Genomic DNA, 27,114 nt, shown 5'->3' with positions numbered 1-27,114 from the left:
CAGAACACCCCACAGTCCCAGCAGGGTTAATCTCAGAAAAAAACAGATTTTTGTCTTGTGTGTCTTCCTAGGGGAGAGATTTTTTTTAAATCAGAGGGTCTTTTCCATGGCCAGTTCCAGTTTGGGGTGCTGCTGACCAAATCTGTGCCAGCCAGTACAGACTTGCAGGTGACGTGCACTGCCATCCTCTCCTCCCAAATATCAAAGTGGGCTTGCTCTGGGCAGCAGTCCCATTTCTAAAGGTCATGGTAGCGGAAGCTAGGAGGACCTTAGAGTAGTGTTTTCCAAAAGTTTGAAAGCCATATCCCACTTCAGGAAATTGACATTAAGCACACCTTTTTCCTCCTGAAATCCACCCACCATGTAGTGTTAGAGCTCTACATGTCTTTATTCATACATCTTCTCTACCCCACACTTTGGGGAAAAAATGGATGGACTTGTATGATATTTCCTCTCCTTTCTGACATGCATTTATGAGCAGTGAAATAGCAAACAAAACTGACATTTAAAGTATCATCAGGTGAGTTAGCACCCACTGAAATTACTGTGATAGCTGTTTTCTCAGGCTCTCGCCAGACACAGGCAGATATCTATATATTGATTGCACTCGCTTCACATTTAGATTTTCTGTGCAACCATACCAGCTAGAGACTGACTGAAAACACAAAAGCTGAGACTCTAGAGAACAACTGGAAACTCTTTCCATGACCCAAAGATAGTTCTCTGCACTCCACACTTGGGAAACGCAGGCTTAAATTGAATCAAGCCCAAGAATATGTGAGCACTGAAGCAAGCACCTCCTTAGATGGTTAGCTAAACCTATGTAATTGCACATGAAATTGAAACTTACAGTTTTGATTGTCCATGCTGTCCTATCAATGCTATTGGGGCAGAATTCTTAGCCTAAACTTTAGGGGCATCAGTTGATGAGGCAGGCAGTCTCTGTTGATAATTATGTAAGCTGCTACAGCTTCACATTGAAGAGTTCATTCTCTTACTGCAAACAAGAGTTAAATCTTGAAAGATACAGAGTAAAGTTTTATAGACCAAAAGACACAGCAAATCATCTGCAATGTAACAAGTGCTCTGGACAAAAAAGTTAAAATCGTATTTTCCATGGGCTAGCTGAAAAGTGGCAGCTGAAACCCTTTGCCCTACTGCATGTTTATACACAGATGTTTGATTTATTACCAAAAACTCTGCATCATTATAAGAGCTGGCTTTATATCATTCAAGTCAGTCACCATTGTCTTCTCAGATATGAAGGAAACTGTAAATTTCACTCTTTTCTCTTTGGTTAGTTCAACGGTTATTACTAGAGCATGAACCACCTATCTCAGTGTAGCTTCACCTTATATCCTAAGTGATTTTGATTTAAATTTGTAGTACATCTGAAATAAATGAACTCTTTATCAATAATTAACAAGGAGCAGTACAAAAGTGAGATGGCTAATGAAATATTAAATAAAACACGTTATTTATACCTTAAATCTTATAAAGCACTTATATTTCCATTTATTCTAATCAATATACTTTAAATTCTAGGCTATTCATTACACTTTACATGTTTATCTTAACATTGAAGAGTTAATCATAACTTTACAGTACGAAATAACTAAGTAATTTAAAGTTTAGCAATGGGGCTCTTTAGCAAAGTGTCATGTTTATAATTTGGAATAATTTACAACAAAATAAAACCCAGGGCACTAATTTAAATGTGAATCTAGAGGCTGAGTGAGCTCAAGCAGGAAAGATCAAGATTGCAGATGCTGCAGTATCATTCAGTCCAAGCTTATTAGTCTGGAAGTAAACCATCTTTTGTATACCTAGCTAATCACTTTTGCTCTCTTTCACTTGCACAAGAATTCCAAGAAAAAACATAAAAGTATGTAGAAGAGATGCATTGTATTTCTGTGAATGCCTAGCCTAATTCATCTCTGTATTGAGATGTTTACTTTAAGGGTATCTTTATTCCAAGAAAGGGATTTTCAAACTGTATCATAGTGAGCCTCCCTGAGCTATGAGAAAATGATTGCAGTTCCCCGTAGTTTACTAAAACAATATGGGAGCAGTGGAGAAGTAAAGGTGGTGATGGCCGCACACCAGCTCCACACCCCTAACCCAACTCCCCTTCCCAACCCCTCGATTGTCCCCTACCCAGCTGCCCAGGCGGAGATGTTCCTGCTGCCCTACTCACTGAGCTCGGATGTCAGTGCCTGTTCATTTGCCCACATGGACCACTCGATCCACCCATCAATGCTGCCAGTCAGCAGAGGACAGAACTGATGGGGCTGCAGCTGCACAAGTGGCTGCCTGGGGACACATTGCTCCCTGCAGCACAGCACAGCTGCCCCTGTACTGGGGAGTGGACACGGGTGTACACGGCTCCAGCCCCAGCTCGGCTTCAGCCCATTTGACTTTTGTGCTGGCTAAGGCAAAGTTTGGGGTGGCTGTAGCTGCCGCAAGCGCCCCCAGTGCCACCCCTGGCTCCCACTGCCAGCCCGGAGTGTCAGGGCTCCAGCTATCCCCTTTATCCCCTCCCACCTGCCTCCCGGGTGTGCACAGCTGTTCTACACAGGCTTCAGCCACCCAGGGCTTACAGAGGGAGCTCTTTAAAAAAAAAAAGAGGCACACAGCTCATGCCTCTCTTAACACACTCCCGTGCCTCCCTTGGGAGTTTCACCCCATAATTTGAGAACCACTAAGTCATTGTATATGCCCACTGGCAGAAATTTAGGCACCTAGGGGACATTACCGGCAAAATTTTATTCCCCTAAGCATTAAGGAGGGGTTTTGAGGATCTAAATTTTGGATTTAGGCACCTAATTGTCATTGAAAGTCAATGGACCTTTGGTGCCTAAGGCCCAGAACCTCAGAAGGTGTTTAGATTTCTAACTCCCATATAAATTCCTAAATACCTTTGAGGCTCTGGGTTTAAGTGCCTAAGACATTTTTCAAAAACAGATCTAGGGTCCTAAGTCAGTTAGGCATTGCAACACCTAAATACTTTTAAAAATTTTGGCCCTGACTTCCAAATAGTGTTAAACTCTTGTCTGTATTTTAGGTGCTTAAATATGATTACAAATCTGGCCCTGAATCGTGTAAAACAGATGTGAGCAGTATAGTCATTTAAATTATTGCCTACTATAAAATCCAATTTTAATCTTGGTCATACTTTATATTAAGGCTCCATTTATAAAGAGCTAGTAAATGATTAATAGGTGTTTAATCAGTTGTTTCTTATAAGTACCCTGTTGGCCTCTTGGAGTCTATAACTAGTGCTTATAACTAGCTATAATCCCTTCTAATGATGTACCAATAACCATCTAGTTCCACATGCTACTTGTGTTTGTAACGTGCTTATAATCTACTGACATTTTTCATATTAAAATTTCATTTATAAATAATATATAAAATGTGAGTGTACTCTTAAATGGACAATCCTATATTACCTGTAAACACTGACTAGCTAAAGGGACATTCTTATGTCACTCCTCTCTCCATCCAGGCAATGCCAGGCTTAGAAAGCATGAGGGTGAGCTGAAGAAACCCTGGAGCTGCAAGAGGAGACCAGGCGCACTAAGGGGCGAGGACAGATGTCAGGCTGTGGGGGGCACAAAGCTAATTCATTAGAATTTTAGGGTCTGGGAAGAAGCTAAAAGCTTAGTCCCTGTAGACAGCAGTTTATAATTGTATCATTTGTAATTTGGTCTCAGTTGGGTCTTCCAGCAAGAACTGCTTTAGCAGAGACAACATCACCTTGCTGTATAACTTTAGGCAACGCTGTAATAATCGTACGCACTTTGGTGGTGGGGGGGGGGGGGGCAGAGAGAGTTTGAAAATCAAAAGACCAATGAAAAGGACTGGAATAATCTTTGTATAAATACTCATTTTTTTATGCCAATAATGTCATGATTTGGGGTTGAAAATAGCACAGTTACCAGACCCTGGATCAGCTCTTGGATCAGGGCACACTGGCATGTTAAAAAAATGCCCTGACCCATTTAATAAATGGCCTGTGCTATCCTGTTTGTTTTTTGTTTGTTTAGCCTGGCCTGAGGGTCTACTGGTCATTTTCAATATGTCTGGGAATTACTGTAGCAGTGTGCATAGCAGTATTTTCTATCTTGTGTGGTTAATTAAGTAGACTTTGAAAGCCTGCTTCTCAGTTACTGACGACTCATAAGTCACACTGACGTTAATGAAAGTTGGGTACTCCGCACCTCTGGAAAAAATCAGACCCAAGACTTGGATTATATTCTTGCATGCCCACTGTTCCTAATAGCATCCTATCTGGGGCCCAGCAAGTCTGTCCTTGTCTTTTGTCAACAAAGGATAGGTACATTTCATTGGAGAACAAGGAGTTTCATCTAAACAAGATTTGACATGCTGTAGAAACATCTGATGAGAACATAAATAAGGGTTTTGGTCACTGAGAACAAACTATTCAATTACACCTTTCCAGTTTAAAGAGTCTACTCTCTTCATCATGAGCAAGGGATTTATATATCAAGGTACACCTCAACAGTAAGAAAGAAAAAAAAATATTTGGTGGCATTATTTTTATCTCAAAACATCTTCCCTCTCTAACAGTGCAATCAACAGCCTGGCTGCTCCCATTAGCCGGGTCTCAGCATGTCCCTAACCCATTGACATAATCCAATACATTTATATGCTGCCCCAGGCTTCAATACCTTTGCGAGCATCCAGATTTAGCAAGGTGATGCAGGAGCCTGGGAGTCTCCTAAAAGGTTTATGTTTTGAGTATTTATTGGAGTTTTATTTCTGGCTTTGTCTTCATTGCAAAAATTGTGGGGTTTTATCCTTCAAAATAGCTGTCTCAACGTAAAAACCTAATGGGCACAAGGAGCTTTTAACCTCAATGAAGCTAGTCATGGCAATTCCTATAACTGCCACCTGAATTTCTATTGAGCTATTACATCAAGGTAAAACTACCCAGGCCTTGTCTTCACTAGGATTTTACATTAAGGAGCCTACTTAAGTTAGCTATCACAGTGTAAAATCACTTTTTTTTTTGCAGTGAAGATATAGCCTCTACTTAATTTTTGCAGTGAAGATATAGCCTCTACTTAAATTTCAAAACAGGAATGCATTCGTAGAAAATGGAAGAGGGGAGGAGCTGTCACCCTCCCGCAACCCTGCTGATGATCTACCCCTACATTTTCTGAAATTTGTCGGGAGTTGAACTAAAGCACTCCCATTACTTGATTGGGAGTTGTAGAGCTATATCCAAAGCAACCCCCCCAAAATGTAAGGGTATATTCTGTTTATAGGATTAAACAATTTAGTTTGAATTAAGTACCTCACCCCAATTCTACTCATTTTGAGAAATAATATTGAATTAAACTATTTTTCCAAGGTATCAAAATATTGTGAAGGATTTTTCAGTTTCTGGTCAGGACTTAAAATGTCAGGAAACAATTCATTTTCTCGCTGGTCTGAAATCTCTAGCCTAAGGCTGCAGACTCAAAGTTCTGATAGCTAGATAAGTATCTAAATTCTTCAATGCACATGGAGATTGAACCCAAACAGAACAGATGGAGGGTCTCCCATTGTTAATGTATGATTTTTTTCTTGGCCCAGTAGATAATGGGACTTGTATATCAGAGTGAAGAATTAAAGCAAGCTGCCTAGTACTAGTGTATGCTTTAGTGGGTCTTTGAATAAAGCGTTTCAAAGGGTGGAATAATCACTCTCTCTTATTTTTCTTCAATTTATTGAAACTTAAATATTCATAGCAATCTGCTCCCAAATGTATTTTATTATTAAAGCAAAAAGGTAGAGTATATTATAACAGCAATCATTTAGGATTTCTACATTAAAGTATCTTGCTGCTGACCTCATTAAAGCAACTCAGCTTATACTAACAGACCATTTCAACTTTCTTTCCCCCCCCCCTTAATTTTTACTGTCACTTCTGGTCTCTTACATAGCTAAGGCTGCTAAAATCTGTTACCCAAGTGGCTAGTTTTGGTCCCCAGGGTAATTCTGGTCCATAATTTCCCTATATTAGGGCTGCATTCCATCTTGGATTGAGTACCACCTCCTGCACAAAAAAAGAGAGATCCATTTCTTACTAGCTATTGGCCAACATGAGCAGTGTAAGGTTCTCATCTGCATCACTCTGGTGAGTTCCTGCTGAGCAGATAGTACTGAAAGTGCTACTGGAGCTTTTTTTTAAATAAGAAATGCTTCAGTAGGTGAGAGGCACTTCTTGCTGCTGACAGAATAGCATTGGCACCACAAGCTATGTATTCATGTATGGTCTGTGTTGTGAAAATATGAAAAATATCTCAGTGATGGCATAATTATGGGCAATTTGCTTAATTATGTGCTAATTGTTGCTTGCTTTGTAATGAAACAAGAGTGTGCTAAATGTAATGTTGGATGGTTCACATCCAGAATGTGTCATATTCAGGACTGGCTTTTTGTTAAGACTTCAACTAGATAACTTAGACTGTCTAAATATTTTAAGCTATGTGTTTAACTTGTTTTCTAATTTTCCCTTTTAAAGACAGTTTTATGTATGCACCAAAGCAAGCACAAAGCCAGCACTGATACAGTACATTTAAAGGTAGATTAGGTATGTCTATAAATTTCTATCTACGGATATCCACATGCTCTGCAAACATTAATGAATAAAGCCTCACGTGCCCGTGAGCTAGATAAGCATTCTTCCCCATGTTATACAGATGTGGAAACTGAGGCATAGGGATTTTCAGAAGAATTTAGCACATTGGGTGCTCAGTTTTTTGAAAACTCAGGCATCAAGTGTAGAAGCTGAGCATGTTTGAAAATCTGACCCCATGTAACTTGCTCAAGGGTACATAGAAAGTCTGTGGCACAATGATAACAGGAACCAGATGTCTTGACTGATTCTTACCCATATGACCATCTTTCTCAGCATCAGGTGTCGCAGAACTGACAGTGAGAAACAGAAGTTCTAGATCAAAGCCAAACCTAATGAGAATTAGCAGTCAATAACAACCCTTGCTTTTTAAAATGCTCTCAGAAAAGTGTTCTTCATAGTGGAATACAGCGAAGGCAGATTTGAAATAGCGGTGCTGAAATATACAGTTTTGTTGCACACATACAGGTTTCATGTGTCTATGTCTGTTTGTGTCAATTTTGGGTGGTTGGGTTCCTTTACGTAGTGAGAGGAAAAGATCACGTCTGTATCATTCTTTGTTCCAACCTGAGCAATTAATGCTTGGAGGAAAAGTAGTCAAACAACATTTATACTTACTGTATGTACCGTTCTGCTCTTTCTTTGGTAAAAAGCCTCTCTGCACATATTTTGAAAAGCAAATAAGGTTAAATGATCAGTTTTTGACTGAAGGCTAGCTACTGGAAATACTGGAATTTGAAACTTGGCTTTTACATATGTTTATTGAAAACTGCTTTGCCCTACAAATGATAAAGGCTGTGGAACAATGAAGGAAGCTTTTTAGCTATTGTGCTTCTAGTTAGACTTGAGTGCTCTGAGAAAACAGAAATTCATCTGGCAGAGTAGTCCTTTAAAAGTGTTCTTCATTCTGGGGCAGACAAATTAAATAAACATGATCCCCCAGTTAGTTGCCAAAAGCAATCTAAAGTTCAAATAAAAATGGTAAGTGTATTTTTGTGAATGAGTACAGTTGATTCTGTGAACTGAAAATGCTCTCTTTCTTTAGAGTGCAACTCACACTGTAAATGGGAAAGATGCACGAGTTGGTGAGGGTACATGAATACTCTAATATGGGGGTCCGTAAGGACGGATATATCAAAACCCAATCTGGGTCTACATTTTCCAATATTGTTTATTATTATATGAGAATATTGAGAATTATATCCTCCTCTTCCTGATTTCAGGGAAAATAGCCCCACCCCTTCTGGCATATGAGAGGGAACTCCCTAGAGATTCTGCATTGCAGTAGCAAGTAGAAAGCAACATGTAGCTACTGAAAATATGATCTTCAAAAGCTACAAGGCAGGAAGCATCAAAATCCTTCTTCAGTTCATCTGGTGGAGGCAGGACCAGGTGCCAGTGAGATTGGTGAGCAGATGCACCCATGATTTCTCACAAAAATACTCATGAGGGAAGGGACAGATGAGAACCTGTGTTTCGACCCCTCACCTATCAATCATAGAAGGGGCTCAGGAAAATTCCGTCCAGCCCTTAATCCAACAGTGACTTGTCAGAGGTTTGTGAATAATGGATTTTTAGTTCACTGGCAGTTCTGAAAAAAAAAGTTTGACAAATTTTTCCCAGCTCTGCCTCTCACGGGTATATACGTGCACACGAATGCCACAGCCACTAGAGGGAAGCCAAGAAAGCACCATGGTCAATCATGCTGCCTCTGGTAACCAGCCTCCTAAACTTTGAACTTCACACTTACCATAGCTGTGCAGCCTCTTTATTCCTCTCAATTCAACCAGTGACCCCCCTTCTGAGATGAAAGAGCTAAATCTTATGGTGAGTGGGAAAATAACTGCATAATGATAATGATCTTTTTCTGTTCTAGATCCGTAACAATGATCCACAACCAAAATACTCAGAAATCAATTGCAATGTTTATGTTTCCAGCTGGTACTCATAGTATATTTCACCTGTGTGAAGCTCCTCTTTCCTATTAATAGGAAATCATAAAAAATATAATACTGTATGACTAAATCCTAGTTTAGACATCAGTGAAGCACCACTGCCAAATTGCTATTCAGGGAGGCCCCAAATGGCAAAGAAAAGAGAATGACAAAATAGAAGGAAAAAGGAGAATGAATTAGTCACAGAAAGAAAGAAGATACATAACACTGCTTGGAAAAAGCAGATATAAAAAAGATGGTGCCTGTTGAATATTCATACAGAATACTCACTATATTTCATTTTAGATTCAGCCAAGAGCTGATGAATTATGTTCCAACAATGATTCTTATTTCATCGGGCTAAAAACATAATATTTCATACTGCTGTCTTTTTTCTTTTTTTTTTTTTTTTTTTTTGCTCCTTACCAGACACAGACTGTTTTGAATCCCAATTATCCTTGCTAGCACATTTTATTGCTGAAGATCAGTTGTTGAGGTTTTCCAAGATCCCTTTACATGTAGATATTGGGGACCTCGCCTGTCTCACAATATATTCGTTGTGACATCCTGAATTATTTTTATTTCTTGCAACATACCCAGTCTCCTGAGGATGTCTGTCTCAGAGCTACACTGATGGTACTTCCTATACACAGCCAATTTAGATTTAAAAAAAATATTTTATCTTTTATCTTTCAGATCTTTGGTTCTTTTGAAGCAAGACAATTAGTTAAAGATCCTTATAAGAATTTGTGTTTTTAAAATGAGCATGGTATACATTTATTTAACAAAGAGTTGACTACACTGTGAGGGACATTTATTCTAAAATCAGACATCCCGCAGAGAAGATTTTGTGGGTTTGCTTAAGTTTACTAAATGTAATTTATTTCCTCTTCTCCCTCAACTCCCCAGAAAAGATGGTTAGCTGAGATGGTGTTATCCCTCAGTACAATTTATGAAAGTTGTACATTATACATGTTATAATGATTAGGGTCTCCAAGCACTACCACATTCAAGGGCCCACTGTGCTAGCCTTTATGCAAACAGAAAGATAGGTAAGGTCCTGACCACTGCGGGTATGTTTATACTGCAAATTAAGCCTGTTTTCTACTCAGATTTGAGCGCCGGCCTGCTTCTTTCCATGCACAATTCAGTCTGACTTAGGTAAACAAGCACTAAGGATCCAGGTCCTAGGACCCTGGTGTGTGGGTAAGGTCAGAACCTGAGTCCAGCTGTGACTCACATCCAAGCCCTGCCATTTTGCAGTGTGAGCACAGCTCAAACTTCAGACCCAAGTCACAGGTTTCAGAGTAGCAGCCGTGTTAGTCTGTATTCGCAAAAAGAAAAGGAGTACTTGTGGCACCTTAGAGACTAACAAATTTATTAGAGCATAAGCTTTCGTGAGCTACAGCTCACTTCATCCGATGAAGTGAGCTGTAGCTCACGAAAGCTTATGCTCTAATAAATTTGTTAGTCTCTAAGGTGCCACAAGTACTCCTTTTCTGTAGACCCAAGTCAGAAAGTCTATGTAGTGCATTATGGATGCTAATGCTATGAGACCAAGAATGACTGAGACCCAGGTCCAGCATTTGTAAAGCCAGGTTTACAATGCAGTGTGGATGCTCAAGCATAGGGGGATTTCAGTGAACCCGGCCAGAGACAGGGCTCAGCAGGGGACAGTGCTACCTGAGGCAGGACCCAGGGCAGTGGGGGGTGAAGAGAGTGCTAAGCCCCTGCGTGGAGTGCTGCTGTGAAACCTGCAGGTTCAGAACATGAACAGGCTGGATCGCTTCCCAACACTCCAGAGCTTAGTTGAGGGGTGGAGAGGCTTCCCCATACCAGCACTATGCAGGGCTCGACTCCTCCTGGCTAGCGGGTCTTGGGCTTTTCTGAGATGCCGGTCCAGCCATCGCCAGCCGGAAAAGGGGGTGGGATGGGGCCCAGCTGGCCAAGACCTAGCATGCTGTGGGGGCTGCACTGATAGACAAGCAAGGGGTGCAGCTGTCCCCACACTCTGTATCTTCATCCCACCACCAGCCTTTCACACCCACCCTGGGCGGCTGGTGAGCAGGACCCGCCAGTACTGATGTGGGGGAAGACAGAAAATATGGGACAATTTGCCCATTTTTAAGAAAAAGTTGGGACACCTACAGGAAGGCTTAAATATGGGACTGTTCCTTTAAAAACAGGACATCTAGTCACCCTACTCAAGCACAGTCTTGGAAACACTGAGTCCACAACCTTCGGTCCTACAGACCAAGATTTAGTGAACAGTGTAGACATACCCAAAGAGTTTACCATCTAGGGCAGTGGTTGGAAACCTGCGGCCCGAGGACTGCATGCAGCCCATCAGGGCAATCCACTGGCGGGCTGCGAGACATTTTGTTTACATTGACTGCCCACAGCTCCCTGTGGCCCTTGCTGCTTCCTGCAGCTCCTATTGGCCAGGAATGGCAAACCCCACCCACTGGGAGCTGCAGACAGTCAGTGTAAACAAACTGTTTCACGGCCTACCAGTGGATTACCCTGATGGCCCACTTGCTGCCCACAGATTGCCCACCACTGATCTAGGACCTCACTCCTGCACACAAGATCAGAGCTGCACAGTTTGCAGTCTAAGAAATAACTGTATAGTATTTACGACTTATACTTAGATTTTGCCTGGATTCTTTTGTTAAATTTGTTGAAAATCAGAGAAATGTATTTGTCAGTTAAGAGAATGTTTCTCTGCAAACATTTAAAGTGTGTTCAGAACCCAATATTAATCTGGCAAAACATCCATCTAACTGATCTGTCAAAATGGCTCTGAAATTGGCCTATAGTCCACCATCGCCTCATCTAGTGTGTTCTCTGAAAATCATTGCTGTCTGCAATTTACTTCTATGCTTATTCCCTTACAGCTGTTGAGACATCAGTACAGTTTAAGAACTATATCATCATTTGTATACCACCAAAAATCTTAAACAATTTGATTTCTTTAAGTAAGCATTCATGTGTACATAGACACATGTCCATTTTAATTTAAAATGAGGGAATAAGCATAGGTGCTGGAAATGTCAAAGGTTTCACTAATGCTTGAAAATGGTCAAATTCTACTTGTATTCACATTGGTATAAAACCGGAGTAACTCATTGAAGTCAGTGACATATATATGTCAGTGGACTTACCCCAGATTTTACACAAGTGTAAATGACTAGGACACACATATTAGAACTTAAAGCAGACTTGACCACATATATCTTAGCAGATGTGTCTACTAAAAGTTACCGTCAGATGCTGGAAGGACTGGAATAGTCCATCTGTAATAACTTGTGTGTGTGTGTGCCTGCGCTTTAACACTTCAGTGACTCCCACATTTATACCTAATACTATCCATCTGGCCCTTTACACAGCATAACCGGATTTGTATTTCAGAAGTGCCAAATCATTCTCAGGATTAAAATAAAAAAATATTGAGACAAGTTGACAAGAGAGATGCTGAACTGCCCAGTTTATCAGAACAAATTTGCTGTTTTGAACAACCAGATATTTCATTACCAGACACACACTTTTTCAGTGCATTTTATGTGGAGTAATCCAGAGTTTGGTATTTTCATAATGCTAGCCAAGATATTTTATAGTAGGCAGTTTCCTACTTAGCAGTAGTAGTCTGACAAAAATAACTATATTTTGTATGTCAAACAGTATATACATATTACAGTACATCTCTAAGCATAGATGTACAGCCCTTTCATGAAAGTAGATTTTTGTACATTTCAGACTTTCTAAAAATATCCAAAATCAGCAATGCAGTGTCTATTCGATATAAACTTTTAAAACAAAGCCAAAATATCTCTCACTCAGAACCTTGCATTGCTTTAGTTTTCGAGATTAGTTATTGCATACTTTATTTTTAAATATGTAATATGGCAGAATCCAGTTCTAAAGTTCTTCTGGTAAAGGCTCAGACATGTTTAAAAGGTTAAAAAAAATGTATCCTTTTTTGGAAGGGCCTGCTTCTTTAGTGATATGCAGCCAACACAATGTATCTTTCTTTAAAAGCCCTTCAGCTGTTTTGGGATGATTACTCAAACAGTGTTCTCACACACTAACACACACTCTCTCTCTCTCTCTCTCTCTCTGAAAGCACTTGCAGATAATGCACTGGTAAATCCAACTTAATGTATAATTAAAAGTTTCATTATATAGCAAAGTTAACAGCCTTTCAATGTAACTCACCAGCATTATTTCAGGTATAGTATGTTAGTGTATGTACTGTAAAAACTTGTCATGCAGTTTTAGTAACATATCTTTGAACAAATTAAATTGTCTATAATCCTTTTTTGAAGTGCATGAGACCTGCTATGTTTACACAAGTTACGGTGATTCAACACCTTATACTTTAAAGAGGGCTACAGTTTCTCCTGCTATTACCCTCTGATTCGTCCAGGTTTCAAATATAAAAGGCATGGAGAAATCAATTCCTTTTTTGATAACTGTTTCAGTGTCTTTCAGTCTTAAAACTCTCAAGCACATCTTTGAATCCAATAGACTATGTGGCCAGATTCATTTTACTTTGCCCTTTTTAAAAAGGGTCAAATGGAGTATATATTCAAAAGGGTCTTATTTTAACAATTGTACATTCTGTACAAGCCAATTCTGTGCAAACTTTCTAGTGAATAGGGGGTTCGTTCATTATAATCTTTACAGGTTGATTTATAATGCAGGTGATAATGTTTTGGGTCCACTGAGGGAAAATAGGACTTTGAGAACTTTAATTATATGGATACAAGATGTGATATAGTCTCTACAGTAAATATTAATGTTTCTTCATATACCTGCTAATGAGCACTATGCCCCTTCGCATATGCTTAGTTCCCTTGCAACCACGTATAAGCATTTGCAGGATTGGAGCCTGCATCAGTAGGCCTGAATCTGTTTTCAGCAGAATCTTTTGAACTCTAGATAATCTCTTGTCATTTTTCCCCCTCCCCAGCTATTGAAGTTAATCTCCAAAAAGCCCTTGCTGAAGCTTCTGAAACCTGCACACAAGAATGTCTTATCCTAGGCCATTCTGACAACTGCTGGATGCCACCTTCTTTGACACAGTACCAACAATCCAACTCTCCTTTGCCATCATTTGGCTTCCAGCAAGGATGGGGTCGAGGAACCAGACCTGAGGGAAGACACGCGCTTGGAAGGCCGAAGGATGATACTGACAAAAGCCAAGGTGGTCCACAGCCCCAGTTCTACAACACCTGTGAAAGACACTGTACCAGTGAAGATCCAGTCAAAGTGATTCCCCTGGCAAACTTCACTCCATCGCAACAGGCACCAGTGTCTGGGAATAACACCTTTATACATGAGCACCAGTTATAAAAGCATGTCTGTCAAAATCAGCTATTTCAGGCTTTAAAGTGTAAGTGTATATAGTCACAGCCTAACAGTTAACTTTACCGCATATACAAACCTGTTAGGCTTGTGAATATTTATGTAAATAGAATTCTGAATTGAATTTGAAGAGCTGAGTCCTTAGTACTCAATTAAAGGAAATTTACCATAATTGTTGGTCAAAAGTATACACAACAAACAAAACTCTGTTCATTTTATTTCCCCAAATGGGTCATCATAGCACAAACAACAACTTGTTAGGGCAGGGACTGTCTTCTTCTGTCTCATAATTTCCTAACACATTTTGGGCACTATCACAATCTATATAATAGACATATAGATGACTCTCAAATTCTCTTTTTTGTTTTATATGTACATTATATTTAACACATTCATCGGGCACATTTGTTCAACAGTCAATAGCAAATAGAGATTAAGTAGGCAGTTTGTCAATCTATTACTTGAAATCAGTGATTAAATGAGTGATTTAATTCTTTGGATGCAAGGCACTTTTACAATATTTTATGTTTTCCATGACAGGGAAGAGAAGTGTGTTAAAAGTCTTCCTGATCCCGCTTGCTTTTCATTATAAGGTTGTACTCACTCAGCTTACCTGTATTCGGATTTTGGGAAAAAATAGCTTAAATGAAGCATGAAACTGAATATTTTATTTGACCTTAATGTCCTGTTGCTAAATAGATACCTCTATAGTGATGACTGGACTGCAATTTTACAAAGAGAGTTTCTTGCTTCCAAGGTTTGTTTTTCTAGACTAATGTAAGCTATGTCACAACCCATATTCTACCTGCCAGTTGTCAGCCATGAGTCTATCACTAATCATGTCTTTATCTTGCAAATTTCATATTGGTTAATGTCTTTGTGAATTGGGGATTACATAAACACAGAAGGAAACTGGGTAGATTTCACAGCTGATGCAGTACTGTGGCTGTAAACTACTCTTGTGTAGAGAATATTATGGTGATTTAAATGTTAATTTTACAGCTCTATAGTCAGTCACTGCAGGTTTTCAGTAAAGAATTAAATATAACCTTAGATAGTGCTCACTAAACCTATTAGACTAAGGCGCTCTTGTCATTCTAGCTTAGTTTACTGAAGAAAATTATTGACATTACTCTGCAAAGAAAGAGGAAGTCAGGAGGTGAATGTTGGATGGATGTAATTATAAATACACCCCAATTATGCTATTCTACAGGAGCTCAAGGTGATGTACTGGAAAGATTAGGCAGTCTTGTCTGAACCTTGCGCTGGATGAGATACTCTTTACATAGCATAAAAGAAAGTTAGTAAATCCTATATTGGACACAAAGAAAATGTCTTTCTTAGATAAAAGAATTACGGTATTTTCCTCCTGGTATGTTGTTTCTATCCATCCATTATGTCAAGAACGATACATACATCCCATTATCAAACAATTTTTGTTCATAACAAAATCAGTTAAAATGCTACTTTAAATCAAGAGACAATCTAAGTTTGATGGGGGCTGGGGTGGGGAGGGAAGGGAATGCGTCACTACTTCCTGTGGATGGAATTCTGTGTAGGCTTCTTAATGTAAACTTAAAATCTGTAATTTATAAACAAATGTGTGTAAAAATGCTGCAATATAAGCTGCTTGTAAAATTTATAGAAATTCCAGGTGTTCAGGGTTCCAATGAATGCTAAAACAGCTTCTTTTATGTGCCCAGCAGGTATAAGTAGCTTTATATATTGTTGTCCCCACTGTAAATCTATTCAAATCACATTTAGTTTTAATGTGCAAAATAAAAGAAGCTTCTCTTTTAACCTATTTTTAGGGTTTAATTAATGAAATCTCAGAATATCTAATGGTGTATTTTTCCTTTTTATATATATTTCTCAATAATGTTTAAGAAAGATGTGGCACACTGGCTTCCAGTTGCATGTAAATCCTGGAAAAAATGTTAATCCTCTGGATATTGACACACAATAGCTGCTCACTTCTAGTTCAGGCATAAGTAAGAATCTGACAAATGAATCCAGACTTAATCTATATAAAGGCTTCTATATTTCTTAATTGGAAAATTTGTGCTGGAAAACTCTCAAAAATAGTCCTGTAAGATTTCCAGTCAGGCTGGAAATTGCAAGAGAATGTTCTCTGGCACAGCATTTCACTGCTACAATTACTGTATGTAAGTTGGAAATTCATTGGCAAAATTATTCCAAACTCAAAACAAAAATGACTTTCAGCTTTGGGTAATCGTTTTAGTCTATTTTTATTGTTGTTCATGTTGATTTTCTCCATACCGTATCCTCCCCACCAAAAATCACACCCTTTCTGTATGAAGTGGTTTGATTGGATACCTGAACTCTCTATACCAGTGCTTCTGTTGCCTAGCACCGGTCCCTGAGATCTCCCTGACACGGTTTAGGAAGGCAGCAAGCTGGTCCCTGGTATCACAAAGATTGAGAAACACTGCTCTATACAACTCTGCTTTCTAAAATATACTAATGTTTAGGAAACAGACTTGATCCTTCCCCAGAGAACTATAAGGTTCTCTATATGCAGTCATGCTGTGAAAAAAATGATTTTGATTTAGAGTCTCATTTTCCACCAAAACTAAGAAAGAAAACTTACAATGACAAATTTCTCAAGTGCCTTCAGTGAAGTATTCTCTGTTAAGATACAGTCCATCCTGTGAAGAAGTTTGAGCATTTCCAGTATTCCTGCTATATCTAGTAGGACTTGAAATAGGCAAAGATTCAAGTTTTAAAAGTCTTACTATTATTCCTCAAGCAACAGTCCTGCATAGAGACCCACTGGCTTTAGTGGGGTGCTGTATCACAGAGGAGTCTACCCACACAGATCAATGCAGGATGAGATCCTGCAACTTGAGGCATCCTGCCCCACACAGAACTCCCCTGAAGGAAGTTTCCTGCACCCACAAGAACTCCCCTGAAAGAAGGGGGCTCCAGAAGGATCCATTTTCAACATCTATCCCCAAATCTGTAAGTCATTTCTTCATTGGTGGTCCTCTATGAAAGGTCTGAATTCCATTTGGATGACTCTCTTGGCTGTTACTCTAAATTTATTTCAGACTTTGCTGATCATTTTAAGTGTGGCATTCAATTAAGTGCTACTATTTACAAAGAATTACACTTAAATTCCACTGTTTCTCCCAGAATTACAGCAAAATCTAAGTTGATATACTGTGGGTTGTTCCTACCTAGTTATGAATTTGCATTAATCAGCCTAGAATGATTTGTTATTTTAAAAATGACCTATTTTGTGTTAGTTAGAAGAAAAAGATGCCTACCTGGAACAACTTTGGCTAAATTTAGGATGACTGTGATTTCCTGTAAGTGTTTCAAAAGTTTTATGGTATATTGCTTAAGAAATTCCAGTATATGAATATAAAGGAGTCATGAGAGAAGTAAAACATTTTTCAGCATCAATAAATATGCCATAAGAAATCAAGTAAAATGATGTTATCATGTAAATCAGTTATGTTATGACTTGCTTGTAACAAGCAATAATAACAGATTAATTCAAATTTATATATTTTTTTGCTTGAAGCAACATTTTCCCAAAAGGTAAGAGGAAATGCCCTGTGTCAGTACCCAGAGGACTAACATCACTGTAGACTCCTTACACATCTTACATATAAACAATTTATCCAGACACGGACTGTACATTTTTTGTGTAATCTTATTTAGTCATTTAACTTATTTTACTTTATTTGTGTGAATTTGTGGAAAAGAAACAATCCTATATATGGTATACAGTACAATGGTAGTAAAATTAATAGATTTGTTTCATACAGTGTAACAATAAAAGAAAAGCTTTGCCTTCTTCAAACTGAGTGTTGCATAGTCTTAACTGTTTTATTTTTAAATCTGACAGAGGCACGACTGGTGCATTTGTAAACATTTAATCAAAAAATGGGGGTGGGAAGGTCCTTTCTTCATTGTAAAGAGATAAAGGAGAGGAGTTATTTCCTTTTGTTTTTTAACAATATGCACAGACTTAGGACACGTCTACACTACAAAATTAAGTTGGCCTAATTTATGTCAGCATACAGCTGCTGCAGTAATTACATCACTTATTAGTGTCTACAGTTTACTCCTTGTGCCAGCGGTGCACATCCTCCCCAGGAACCCTTGCACCAATTGAACTAACAGTGTAGGGCATTGTGGGAGGGCTTCTGAAAGCCAGCAACAGTTGATGTAAGCAACACAGTGTCTACATTGACATTGCATCAACCTTACTGCATCAACATTAACTCTGCGCCTCTCGTGGAGGTGGAGTTATTAAGTTGGTGCAGCGGGAAAATTACATCAAAATTTTAGTGTAGACACTTACAGAGTTAGGTCGACGTAAGCTGCCTTGCATCTACCTAACTCTGCATTGTAGACCAGGGCTTACCATTTTGAAGTAAAATGTGCAAACCAGACCTGAATGATGTACTTTAAAGAATGGTTCAAACATTTCTTTGTTTCACTCTATTGTAGTGTTATTCTGAACTGTAAATTTAATTCTGCCAAGAAAGAAAGGATAACAATTATGCAATAGCATTGCATTTTCTGTTGCCTAGCGTTACAAAAAAATCAAAATTTCATTTTCCTTCATGAAAGAAATCATGTCATTTATTGACACTTTTTTCCCTTAGACACCCCTTGCACCCAGCCTTTTTGGCAACAATCATTTTGTATTCAAATTAGCATAGTTTGTCTAGAAAATATTATTCCTGTCATGGGAACAAACATTTTCTGGATTTGGGCAAGGAAGTAAACAACATTGCATGGCAATTACTGTGACAAAGATATTTGACAGGTTTCAGAGTAGCAGCCGTGTTAGTCTGTATTCGCAAAAAGAAAAGGAGTACTTGTGGCACCTTAGAGACGAACAAATTTATTAGAGCATAAGCTTTCGTGAGCTACAGCTCACTAGATATTTGAAGCGGCGTCTTTAAAGGAAATCAGTTTTTGTAGCTTTTTTAAATCATTGCAATACATAACTAATATTTACCAGGCTACATAATAATATAGTCTTACTAGTCAGATTTAAAAAGAGGTTTTATTAATAAGTTAAAGTAACCCATCAGCTAGAAAAATGTTATTGCTGTTAGCCTAGGCACGTATCTGGTGGTTATCACCGGCATAGATGTAAATACAGGAAGCAGTGCAGTTCTATATCGCATAATGTTTAAATGTTGTCAGGAATCCAATCTGAAAAAATCATTAAATCACAAAGAAGGCCATAACTCAAAAACATAATTCAGTTTTGACCAAAATTAGCAGAAAGTCCTTGAATACAATTGATAATGCAACTATGTTATCAAAATAGTACTGTTTTCAAAAATATTTAGCCCCAGGTGCTATGTTGCATGCATTTTCCCCATACTTTTTTGCTTTTGGTTAAAGCAAAAATCGTTAGTAACACAAAGCATGAGCTTGTTTATATCATGTAATACATCAACATATTTGTCATTATTTGTAGAATGTGCTGATTTGAGAATAGTTTTTCTGTCTGCTATTTTATGAATGTTGGCTACTGTCTAGTGATTCCAGCACTGGCAACTTTGATGAGTAAAAAAACATGATGAAATATTTTCAGGATACGTTCCATTCTCTGGACTGACCTACCTTGTGTACGATGAAGCAATCTATTGCATAAGCATAAGTTGACAAATTTGACAATGACCACCTTAAAATGGGAGTTATATATCATGCAATGAATTTCATGAGTGATATAGGCCATGTGATACAGGAAAGTGGGTTTGGTGACATTGTTGTGGAAGTCAATATCTATGATGCTTCAGTCAACAGCCATGCTCTTAGAGGAAAAGCGTTAACAATAGTGTTAGAATCAGGAAATGCATTGCTTGAAATGGATTGCACTTGGTGATTCCATGAGCAATGATCCCCCAGAAGATGAGAAGAGGTGCATATTGGAGAAAGCTCAAACATGCATTGAAGCATTTGATTGTATGAAGAAGGCACATAGAGAAAACAGATTGGAAGCACAGAATGCTCTGGCAGACTTCCTGAACAGCACCCAATCACTCCTCGCCAGCATATGGATACTTAAGCTACGGAAGGGGAAAAAAAATTTCAGCTACATAGTGTTCTCAGAACAAAAATGTAACAGATTTCTCCCAACTACAGATGATTACTTAGCAGGTAAGAGAGACAATAACAATCCATGGAGCTATTTGCACTGATGATTACACTTGACTTCCAGTGTCGTGTGAATTATACTAAATAGGGTTGTGTAAATGTAGCAGAAGCCAGACTACTGGAGGAGGAGAAGCCAGATATATATCATGCCCTAGTTCAGTGTTTCTCAAACTGTGGGTCGGTACCCAAAGTGGGTCATGCCCAGTGATGAGCTGCCAAAATCTTAACGGGTTCCCTCCTCAGCCCACGAGGGGGTCATTGCTCACCCCCGCCCCCCGTGACCCCTGCCCCATGCACCCCCCTCCCCTGTTCCCTGACTGCCCCCAGAACTGGGCAGGAGGGTCTCATGGGCCACCATAGTGGGTGCCCACCCCTAAGAGCCAGAGGTACCTGCCGGGGGCGAGGTGGGAAGTCCCACAGGTGTTTACCTGGGGCAGCTCCCAGGAAGCATCCGGCAGGTCCCTCTGGCTCCTAGGGGCAGAGGAGCGTAGCTGGGGGGGGAGCGGCTGCTCCCCCACTGATCACATCAAAAGTGGCACCTTAGGCGCCAACTCCCTGGGTGCTCCGGGGCTAGAGCACCCACGGGGAAAATTTGGTGGGTGCAGAGCACCCCCCAGCAGCTCTCTGCCCCAGCTCACGTCACCTCCACTCCGCCTCCTCCCCTGAACCTACCGCCCCGCTCTGCTTCTCTGCCCCCATCCCCGCCAGCTTCCCTTGAATCAGGTGTTTGGCGGGAAGCCGGGGAGGGCTGAGAAGCAGGTGGAGGCTTCCTGCTCAGGCAGAGGGTGGCGGAGGTGAGCTGGAGTGGGGAGCGGTTCCCCTGTGCCCCCCTCCGGTTACCTGCTGCAATGTGGGCAGCCCTCCTCCCCCACCCCAGCTCACCTCCACTTCCCTGGGCCTGAGTGTGAAGCTGCTGCCTGCTTCTCAGCCTGCCCCAGCTTCCCGCGTGAACAGCTGATTCGCGGGAAGCCTGGGGGGTGGAGAAGCAGGGCCGGGGGCGTGTTCAGGGGAAGCGGAGGAGGCGGAGCAGAGGTGAGCTGGGGTGGGGCGGGGAGCTGCCGGTGGGTGCTCTGCACCCACCAAATTTTCCCCTTGGGTGCTCCAGGGCTGGAGCACCCGTGGAGTCGGCACCTAAGGCGCCAATTTTGGCCAGTTAAATTTAGAAGCCCTTTTAGAACTGGTTGTCCCTCGTGGAACAACCTTTCCTAAAAAGGGCTTCTAAATTTAACAACCAGTTCTACTGAACCAGTGAGAACTGGCTCCAGCTCACCACTGGTCATGCCCGTTTTAATGAGGTCACCAGGGCTGGTGTTACACTTGCTGGGGCTGGGACTGAAGCCCAAGCCACACTGCCCAGGACTGGTGCTGAAACATGAGGGCTTTAGGCTTTAGCCCTGGGTAGTAGGGCTCAGGCTACAGGTCCCCCACCTGGGGCTGAAGCCCTTGGGGTGGTGGGGCTTGGGCTTTGACCCTGCCTGGGGCAGCGGAGCTCAGGCAGGCTCAGACTTCGGTCCCCCATCCTGGGGTTGTGTAGTAATTTTTGTTGTCAGGAGGAGTATCACAGTGCAATGAAGTTTGAGAACCCCTGCCCTAGTGATAGGTAGGGAGTAGTACACTGGACTGCCCTACCCTTCAGCGGTTTATGGCATGACATGGCCATCAAACAATCACTCAACAAGGACTGTGGGAAACATCATTATATGTGCAGAAAAGTAAAGGCTCTGACCAAGTATCATCTGACAACACATTTTAAGACAGCCGTAACAGCTATGACCAAAAAGATGTGTGGAATGCAGCCTTCATCAGCAGATTCCCCACAAAGATGCTACCACAAAGCTGCAGACAAAACTACTGTCCAAGATATTATAAAAGTTGTGACTTAAAGAATGACAAATCCATTTTGCACTGAACCTGAAATAAACCCAGACAGCCACGTGTGACCATTGTAACATCTACTGTGTCCCCAATTGAAACTGCAGAAAGTTTGTGCATGATAAGAGAGAATGGCACACAAGAAATGAAACAATTTATAATCAGTAGGCTGAAAAGGGGTGAGGCAGACCTCTTTGAGCCCATAAAAAGGCATAATCTTATATCAATTACAACAAAACAATCAAACAAAAGAAGCAGACAACACAAGCAATAACTATTGCTCGTCAGATATTAAGCAAGCTGACAGCTATTGCCCAGTCCAGAGATGTAGGTATTCAGTGTCTGATGAAGTATGAGCTGGCACCTGTTCCACTTTCCCTCTCCAATTTGGAAGGGTCTCTAGGAAAGACCTAAAAGAGCAACACGCTGTCTTGGCTGGAGAAAAATCTGTCTGTGGTTGAGATACCAGCATCCGATGAGCCAACATTCACTAGTATTGACCTCATGATGCTTCTACAGATGGTGTGCACTGATACTGCCAAGTGCAAAACTTTTGCAGAGCTGCCTGATCAGCTGCTGAACATTATCCTTGGATGCAAATGTCAAAATACTGGTAGTATTGGTGACAGTTATATAAATGAAGAATCAATCAAATCAGGAGAAATAGCCTGCAGGGGAAATGTCTAAATCGAAGAAGTTTGGAACCCCACCATGTTAACACCATTACCAAAGCAATGCTTGAAGATGATAGCAAATTCAAAGAATAAATCGAACACTGCAAACGTTCTCTTTAGTACGGGATCATGACGCATAACCAGAGATTGTCACCTGGTCATAAGGTATACCTTGCTGATGGATTTCATGACATTGCATGAGCAGTGAAAGTAATCACTGCAATACTACTACTTGAGGCAGATCATGAGAAAGCAGATTCACAAATGTTCTTGGATGTTGCTCATGCAAAGCAAACATGTGAAGTAAACAGGGTGCTAATGTGGAGCTTGGACTCAGATGTGGCACCCACGCTTCCAAGTTATTGTGCTATTGTTGGGATAGATTAATTCTATTTCAAAATTGGTGTTGGCCAAAAGAAGAGATTCATTCCTGTGCACAGAGTGGCTACGGAGTTAGGAATGGACATGTGTCTTATGCTGCCAAACATTCATGCTGCCAGTGGATGTGACGCTACTTCAGCTTTCAGGGGATGTGAGAAAAAAAAGTTGGCTGAAGACAGCAGCTGAGCACCCAGAGAACTAGGTGGAGAAGGAATTTAGAGCTCTTCTTGCTCCCATCCGCCTCCTGAGCAACAGGAGTGGCAGGAAGAGATGCTCCAGCATGCCTCTCTCACAGCCATTTGGACACCCCAACCCCCAATTTCAGGGCTTTGTATCTATGGCTACATTGAATCTGCTTATTCTCAATTCCCCACCCTGGTCTTGGGTGTGAGGCTATGGCCTGCACTGATGGTGTCTATTATGCATTTCCCACCTTTTATGTTTTTGCTCTAAAAGTTCTCTAGGCACCTATATTTTTGTCTTAAACTGCTACTTCAGTTTAAGCACCAGATGCCTATCTATCTCATGCCTAAGCCCCAGCACGATCATCTATCGGGGCAAATAGGCCTTGCCGTGCCTATCTTCCCTGTGGGACTTGTCTGGTTGATAGGCATGTTCCAAGGCCACCTAACTCCACACAAGGCAGCCAGGGAGGAGACAGTTTCCCATATAAGGTTTAGCTCAATGGTGAGGATATTAGCCCCAAAGTCTTGAGGAGAGATCTGCCACCTCTCAGATGAGTGTGCTGAGAGGAGAAGTAGCTCTGTCTCATCTTTAGCCATCTTTAGTGGGTAGGGCACTTACCTTGGATGTGGTAGACTAACTGAGTTCCCTGTTCGGCTAGCTGAGAAGGCTTCTGCCATCTCTCAAGTGAATGCCCTAAACTAGGGGATATTCTGATGGGGGTTGCTCTTCATCTCTTGTTGAAGCCATTGTACTTCAATTAAATATTAATTTGGCCAAAGAAAACACAGAGGTCATTTTATAGTCCAGTGGCTTGGGTACTTGCCACAGATGGGAGAGGTTGTTCAATCCTCCTTCAGTGTTGAGAAGGGATTTGAACAGCAATCTCCTTACCTTTCAAATGAACGTCCTAGCAGCTGGCTGATGTGGGGGCTCCCTCTCATTCTTTCTGCTTGAAGCTGCTCCACTTTAATTAAACAGTAACTGGGCCAATGCAAACATGATAAGCCCTCCACAGTTCAGTGGCTTGGATATTGAGCCAGGAGAGTAAAGATCCTGCTTCAGTCCCTGGACTGTGCGATAGCCTGATGCAGGTTTTCCTCTTGAAGCTGTTCCACTTTAATTAAATAGTAATTGGGCCAAAGCAAGAACCTGACATGAGAAGTCCTCAATAGGCCAGTCGTTAGGGTATGACCCTGTGATGCTGGACATGGTGATTCAAATCCTCCCTGCCCAGGCTCTGGAGGAAAAAGCATGCAAATAGGAAGGCAGCATCTCATGCTTCACTTTTAAAATAAATTTTAATTGGGACACATGAATCTTTTGTCCCCAATGGTTAGGATACTCACCCAGGCCGTGAGAGACTCCCAAATATTCATCCCTGCTCTGCAAAGGGATTGGTACAAGGCCTTCCCACCTTTCTGGGTAGTTAGAGAGCCCTGTTCCAACCCCTTCTTGAACAGGCAGAACAGGCTTTTGAACCAGGACCCCTTTCCCCCCACCCCCAAGCAAGTACCTTAATCACCAGACTAGAGAGTGAGTCTAGTCCCTTTTGCTGGCCCAGATAATACTAACAAAAGTGAAACAGCTACACTAGTCAAGTCTGAGGGAGCCCTACCTCTCAGCTGTAGACTGCTTCATCCAATGATTCGAGCATTCATCAGAGAGGGGGCGTATCCATGTTCAAATCCCTCCTCCTCAACAGGCAGAGGGAAAACATGAATCAGAGTCCTCCACATCATACCACTGGACTAATGGTCAATTGGACGCTTCTGCCTCCTTCCCCTTCTCCCTTCTGCTGTTTTGGGGGTGTTAGGCAGGGCCTTCTCAATCTCCTAAGAACTGGTTTAGGTACCTAAAACACCTCATTCTAGTACCCGGGTTCCTGGCTGCAGATTGCAAGCAGAGATAGGCATCCAACTCCATGAAAAACAGGGCTTACCAACCCTCCCCTCTGCATCGCTTAGGAAGCTCGCTGACTAGTGGGCTGCCTTTTCTGGATCCCATTCATTGATGAGAGAGACTAAGTGCCTAATTCAGACTCTGGGGATCCCATTAGTTTTCCAATTATTTTCTAGACATCTAAAAATTAGGGATGGCAACACCGTGTATTGCCAACTGTAAGTCCCTATGTGGATCTGGGCCCCAGGGCTGAGACAGGGTAGACGTGTTCTATATCACTGGCAAAGAGCACTGGGACTGAGAGGGGTTGCTAAGAGTGGGCATGCTCAGCTCATACCACAGACACATCACTAAGACCCAAAGAGCTGACAATGCACATGCTTTTTGAATGCCACAAGCACTGACATCAGGTGCGAAGTGAGTTTAGGCACCTAGAGGATTGGGTGGAAGCTGAGCAGCAGTTCTGTGGATCACAGTAGTACATAAAAATGGACTTAGGTACCTAATGCCCTTTATGGATCTGGTTTTATGATCTCAGGGTGTGCCCATGACATGTATGGAGCACACGCATTCTGAGTTCATGCCCCAGCTCAGAGACAGCACTGATGCAATGCTATCACCAACTAAAGCTCTGCTGGAGTTCCCTCAGTAATTTGTCCCATTGTAAAAAACAGGTCAGGGAAAGGGGATGCTCCAGTCACCATCTGACCCCAAAATTGTACCCCAGACAATATTCTGGGTCTTCATCTGACATATCATGTCTCATGCCAATCTGTCTCCATATTTGCATTTTAGAGCACTTTAAAATTAAACACAACTCGTCTACTGGGAGGGGAAGGGACCTGTATCTCAGGAGTCCCTTGACTATAACCCCAAATTTGCATCACAAATATTACCAAACGCTTCTCCAAGCCAATCGGACTCTGCCTATGAACTTTTGAGTGCTTGGAAAGTTTACCTTTAAACACAAATGCTACCACATCCTTTGTGTGTCTCATGTTTCCATGTCTTGCTCACAGCAGCACCACTGTGTAGCACTAAAGTGAAGGGCTAATAATGCTTAGACTTTTTTTTAAGCTGTTGGTCAGCTCAGGGGAAGGCCAGTGACACACGTATGTGGATGCTGCTAATTTCTCCCCTAGCTTTGTGCAAAAGAAAAGTGATTTCTTCCTTTCCCAAGAATAGGCATGAAATATCAGCTGTGGTGTCAGTAACCTATCTGCATGCTGTGACTTGTAAGCCTGCTCTCATTACCTATAGGATAAGCAGTTTTGAGGGCAAAGAGCAAAAACACTGAGCCATGGTCGCATTTCAAAAACTGATACAACAGTTTTGGAGGTATTGTTGCCTCTGCCTTTTGATGGCTTTATAAATTAGAACCACTTCTTTGAATTCATGGCATGGACAGACCTGACCTAACCAGAGACTTAATGAAGAACCAACAAGTAGCTGAATCAAGCAGTATCACTAGCAAGATTTGAAGATAGGTAACGACAGCTTTTTCAGAGTCAGCACCCTAATTCTTACTGGTATTTTTATTGCACTGTGATAAGAAGCAATCATCTCTACATAATGTGCACTACCTGTTGTTTGCTAAGAAGAACACCCCAAGTGAGAAACTGCCACCAACAATAGCCTCCTTCATGCAGCACCAGAAATGTGCAAATTATCAGCCATTCATATGGAATCATGCAACAGTTCACTTTCTCCAAGTGTCTCCTGTCATCAACAAATGGGTGATAGATAGCGCGGAATATCCTAAAATGATGGTGCTGCCTGCCACCAGCTCCAGAAGCTATCCTCACCTTGGTGCAGTGTAGCTGTGCAACAAGGAGGTACAAATGCCACAGGGAAGATTTGATGTGCTCCAGTGCATGCAACTGTGACAGCGAGTGCAGCAACAGAGTATTTAACACATCAGACACAGATTCTGAGTGGGAGCTGAAATGTTTTGACTGCCTGCAAATTACAGTGATTGCTTTTGTGAGTATACATAGTT

At 41.2% G+C, this 27,114-nt stretch overlaps 1 protein-coding gene across 2 annotated transcripts in view; it reads left to right on the top strand.

Moving 5' to 3' along the window:
• PCDH11X (protocadherin 11 X-linked) overlaps window positions 1-15,445 on the top strand; it is a 983,439-nt gene extending 967,994 nt beyond the window's left edge. For both annotated transcript variants that reach the window (XM_043491961.1, XM_038417020.2), the window contains one exon: window positions 13,556-15,445. In XM_043491961.1, coding sequence (XP_043347896.1) covers window positions 13,556-13,938 — 383 coding nt within the window. In that variant the 3' untranslated portion in view covers window positions 13,939-15,445. The remainder of the gene's footprint in view (window positions 1-13,555) is intronic.
• The last annotated feature ends 11,669 nt before the right edge of the window (window positions 15,446-27,114 follow it).

The sequence above is a fragment of the Dermochelys coriacea genome, chromosome 9, assembly GCF_009764565.3.
Source record: "Dermochelys coriacea isolate rDerCor1 chromosome 9, rDerCor1.pri.v4, whole genome shotgun sequence".
Taxonomy (NCBI): domain Eukaryota; kingdom Metazoa; phylum Chordata; order Testudines; family Dermochelyidae; genus Dermochelys; species Dermochelys coriacea.
This window is presented reverse-complemented; position numbering and strand designations above follow the sequence as displayed.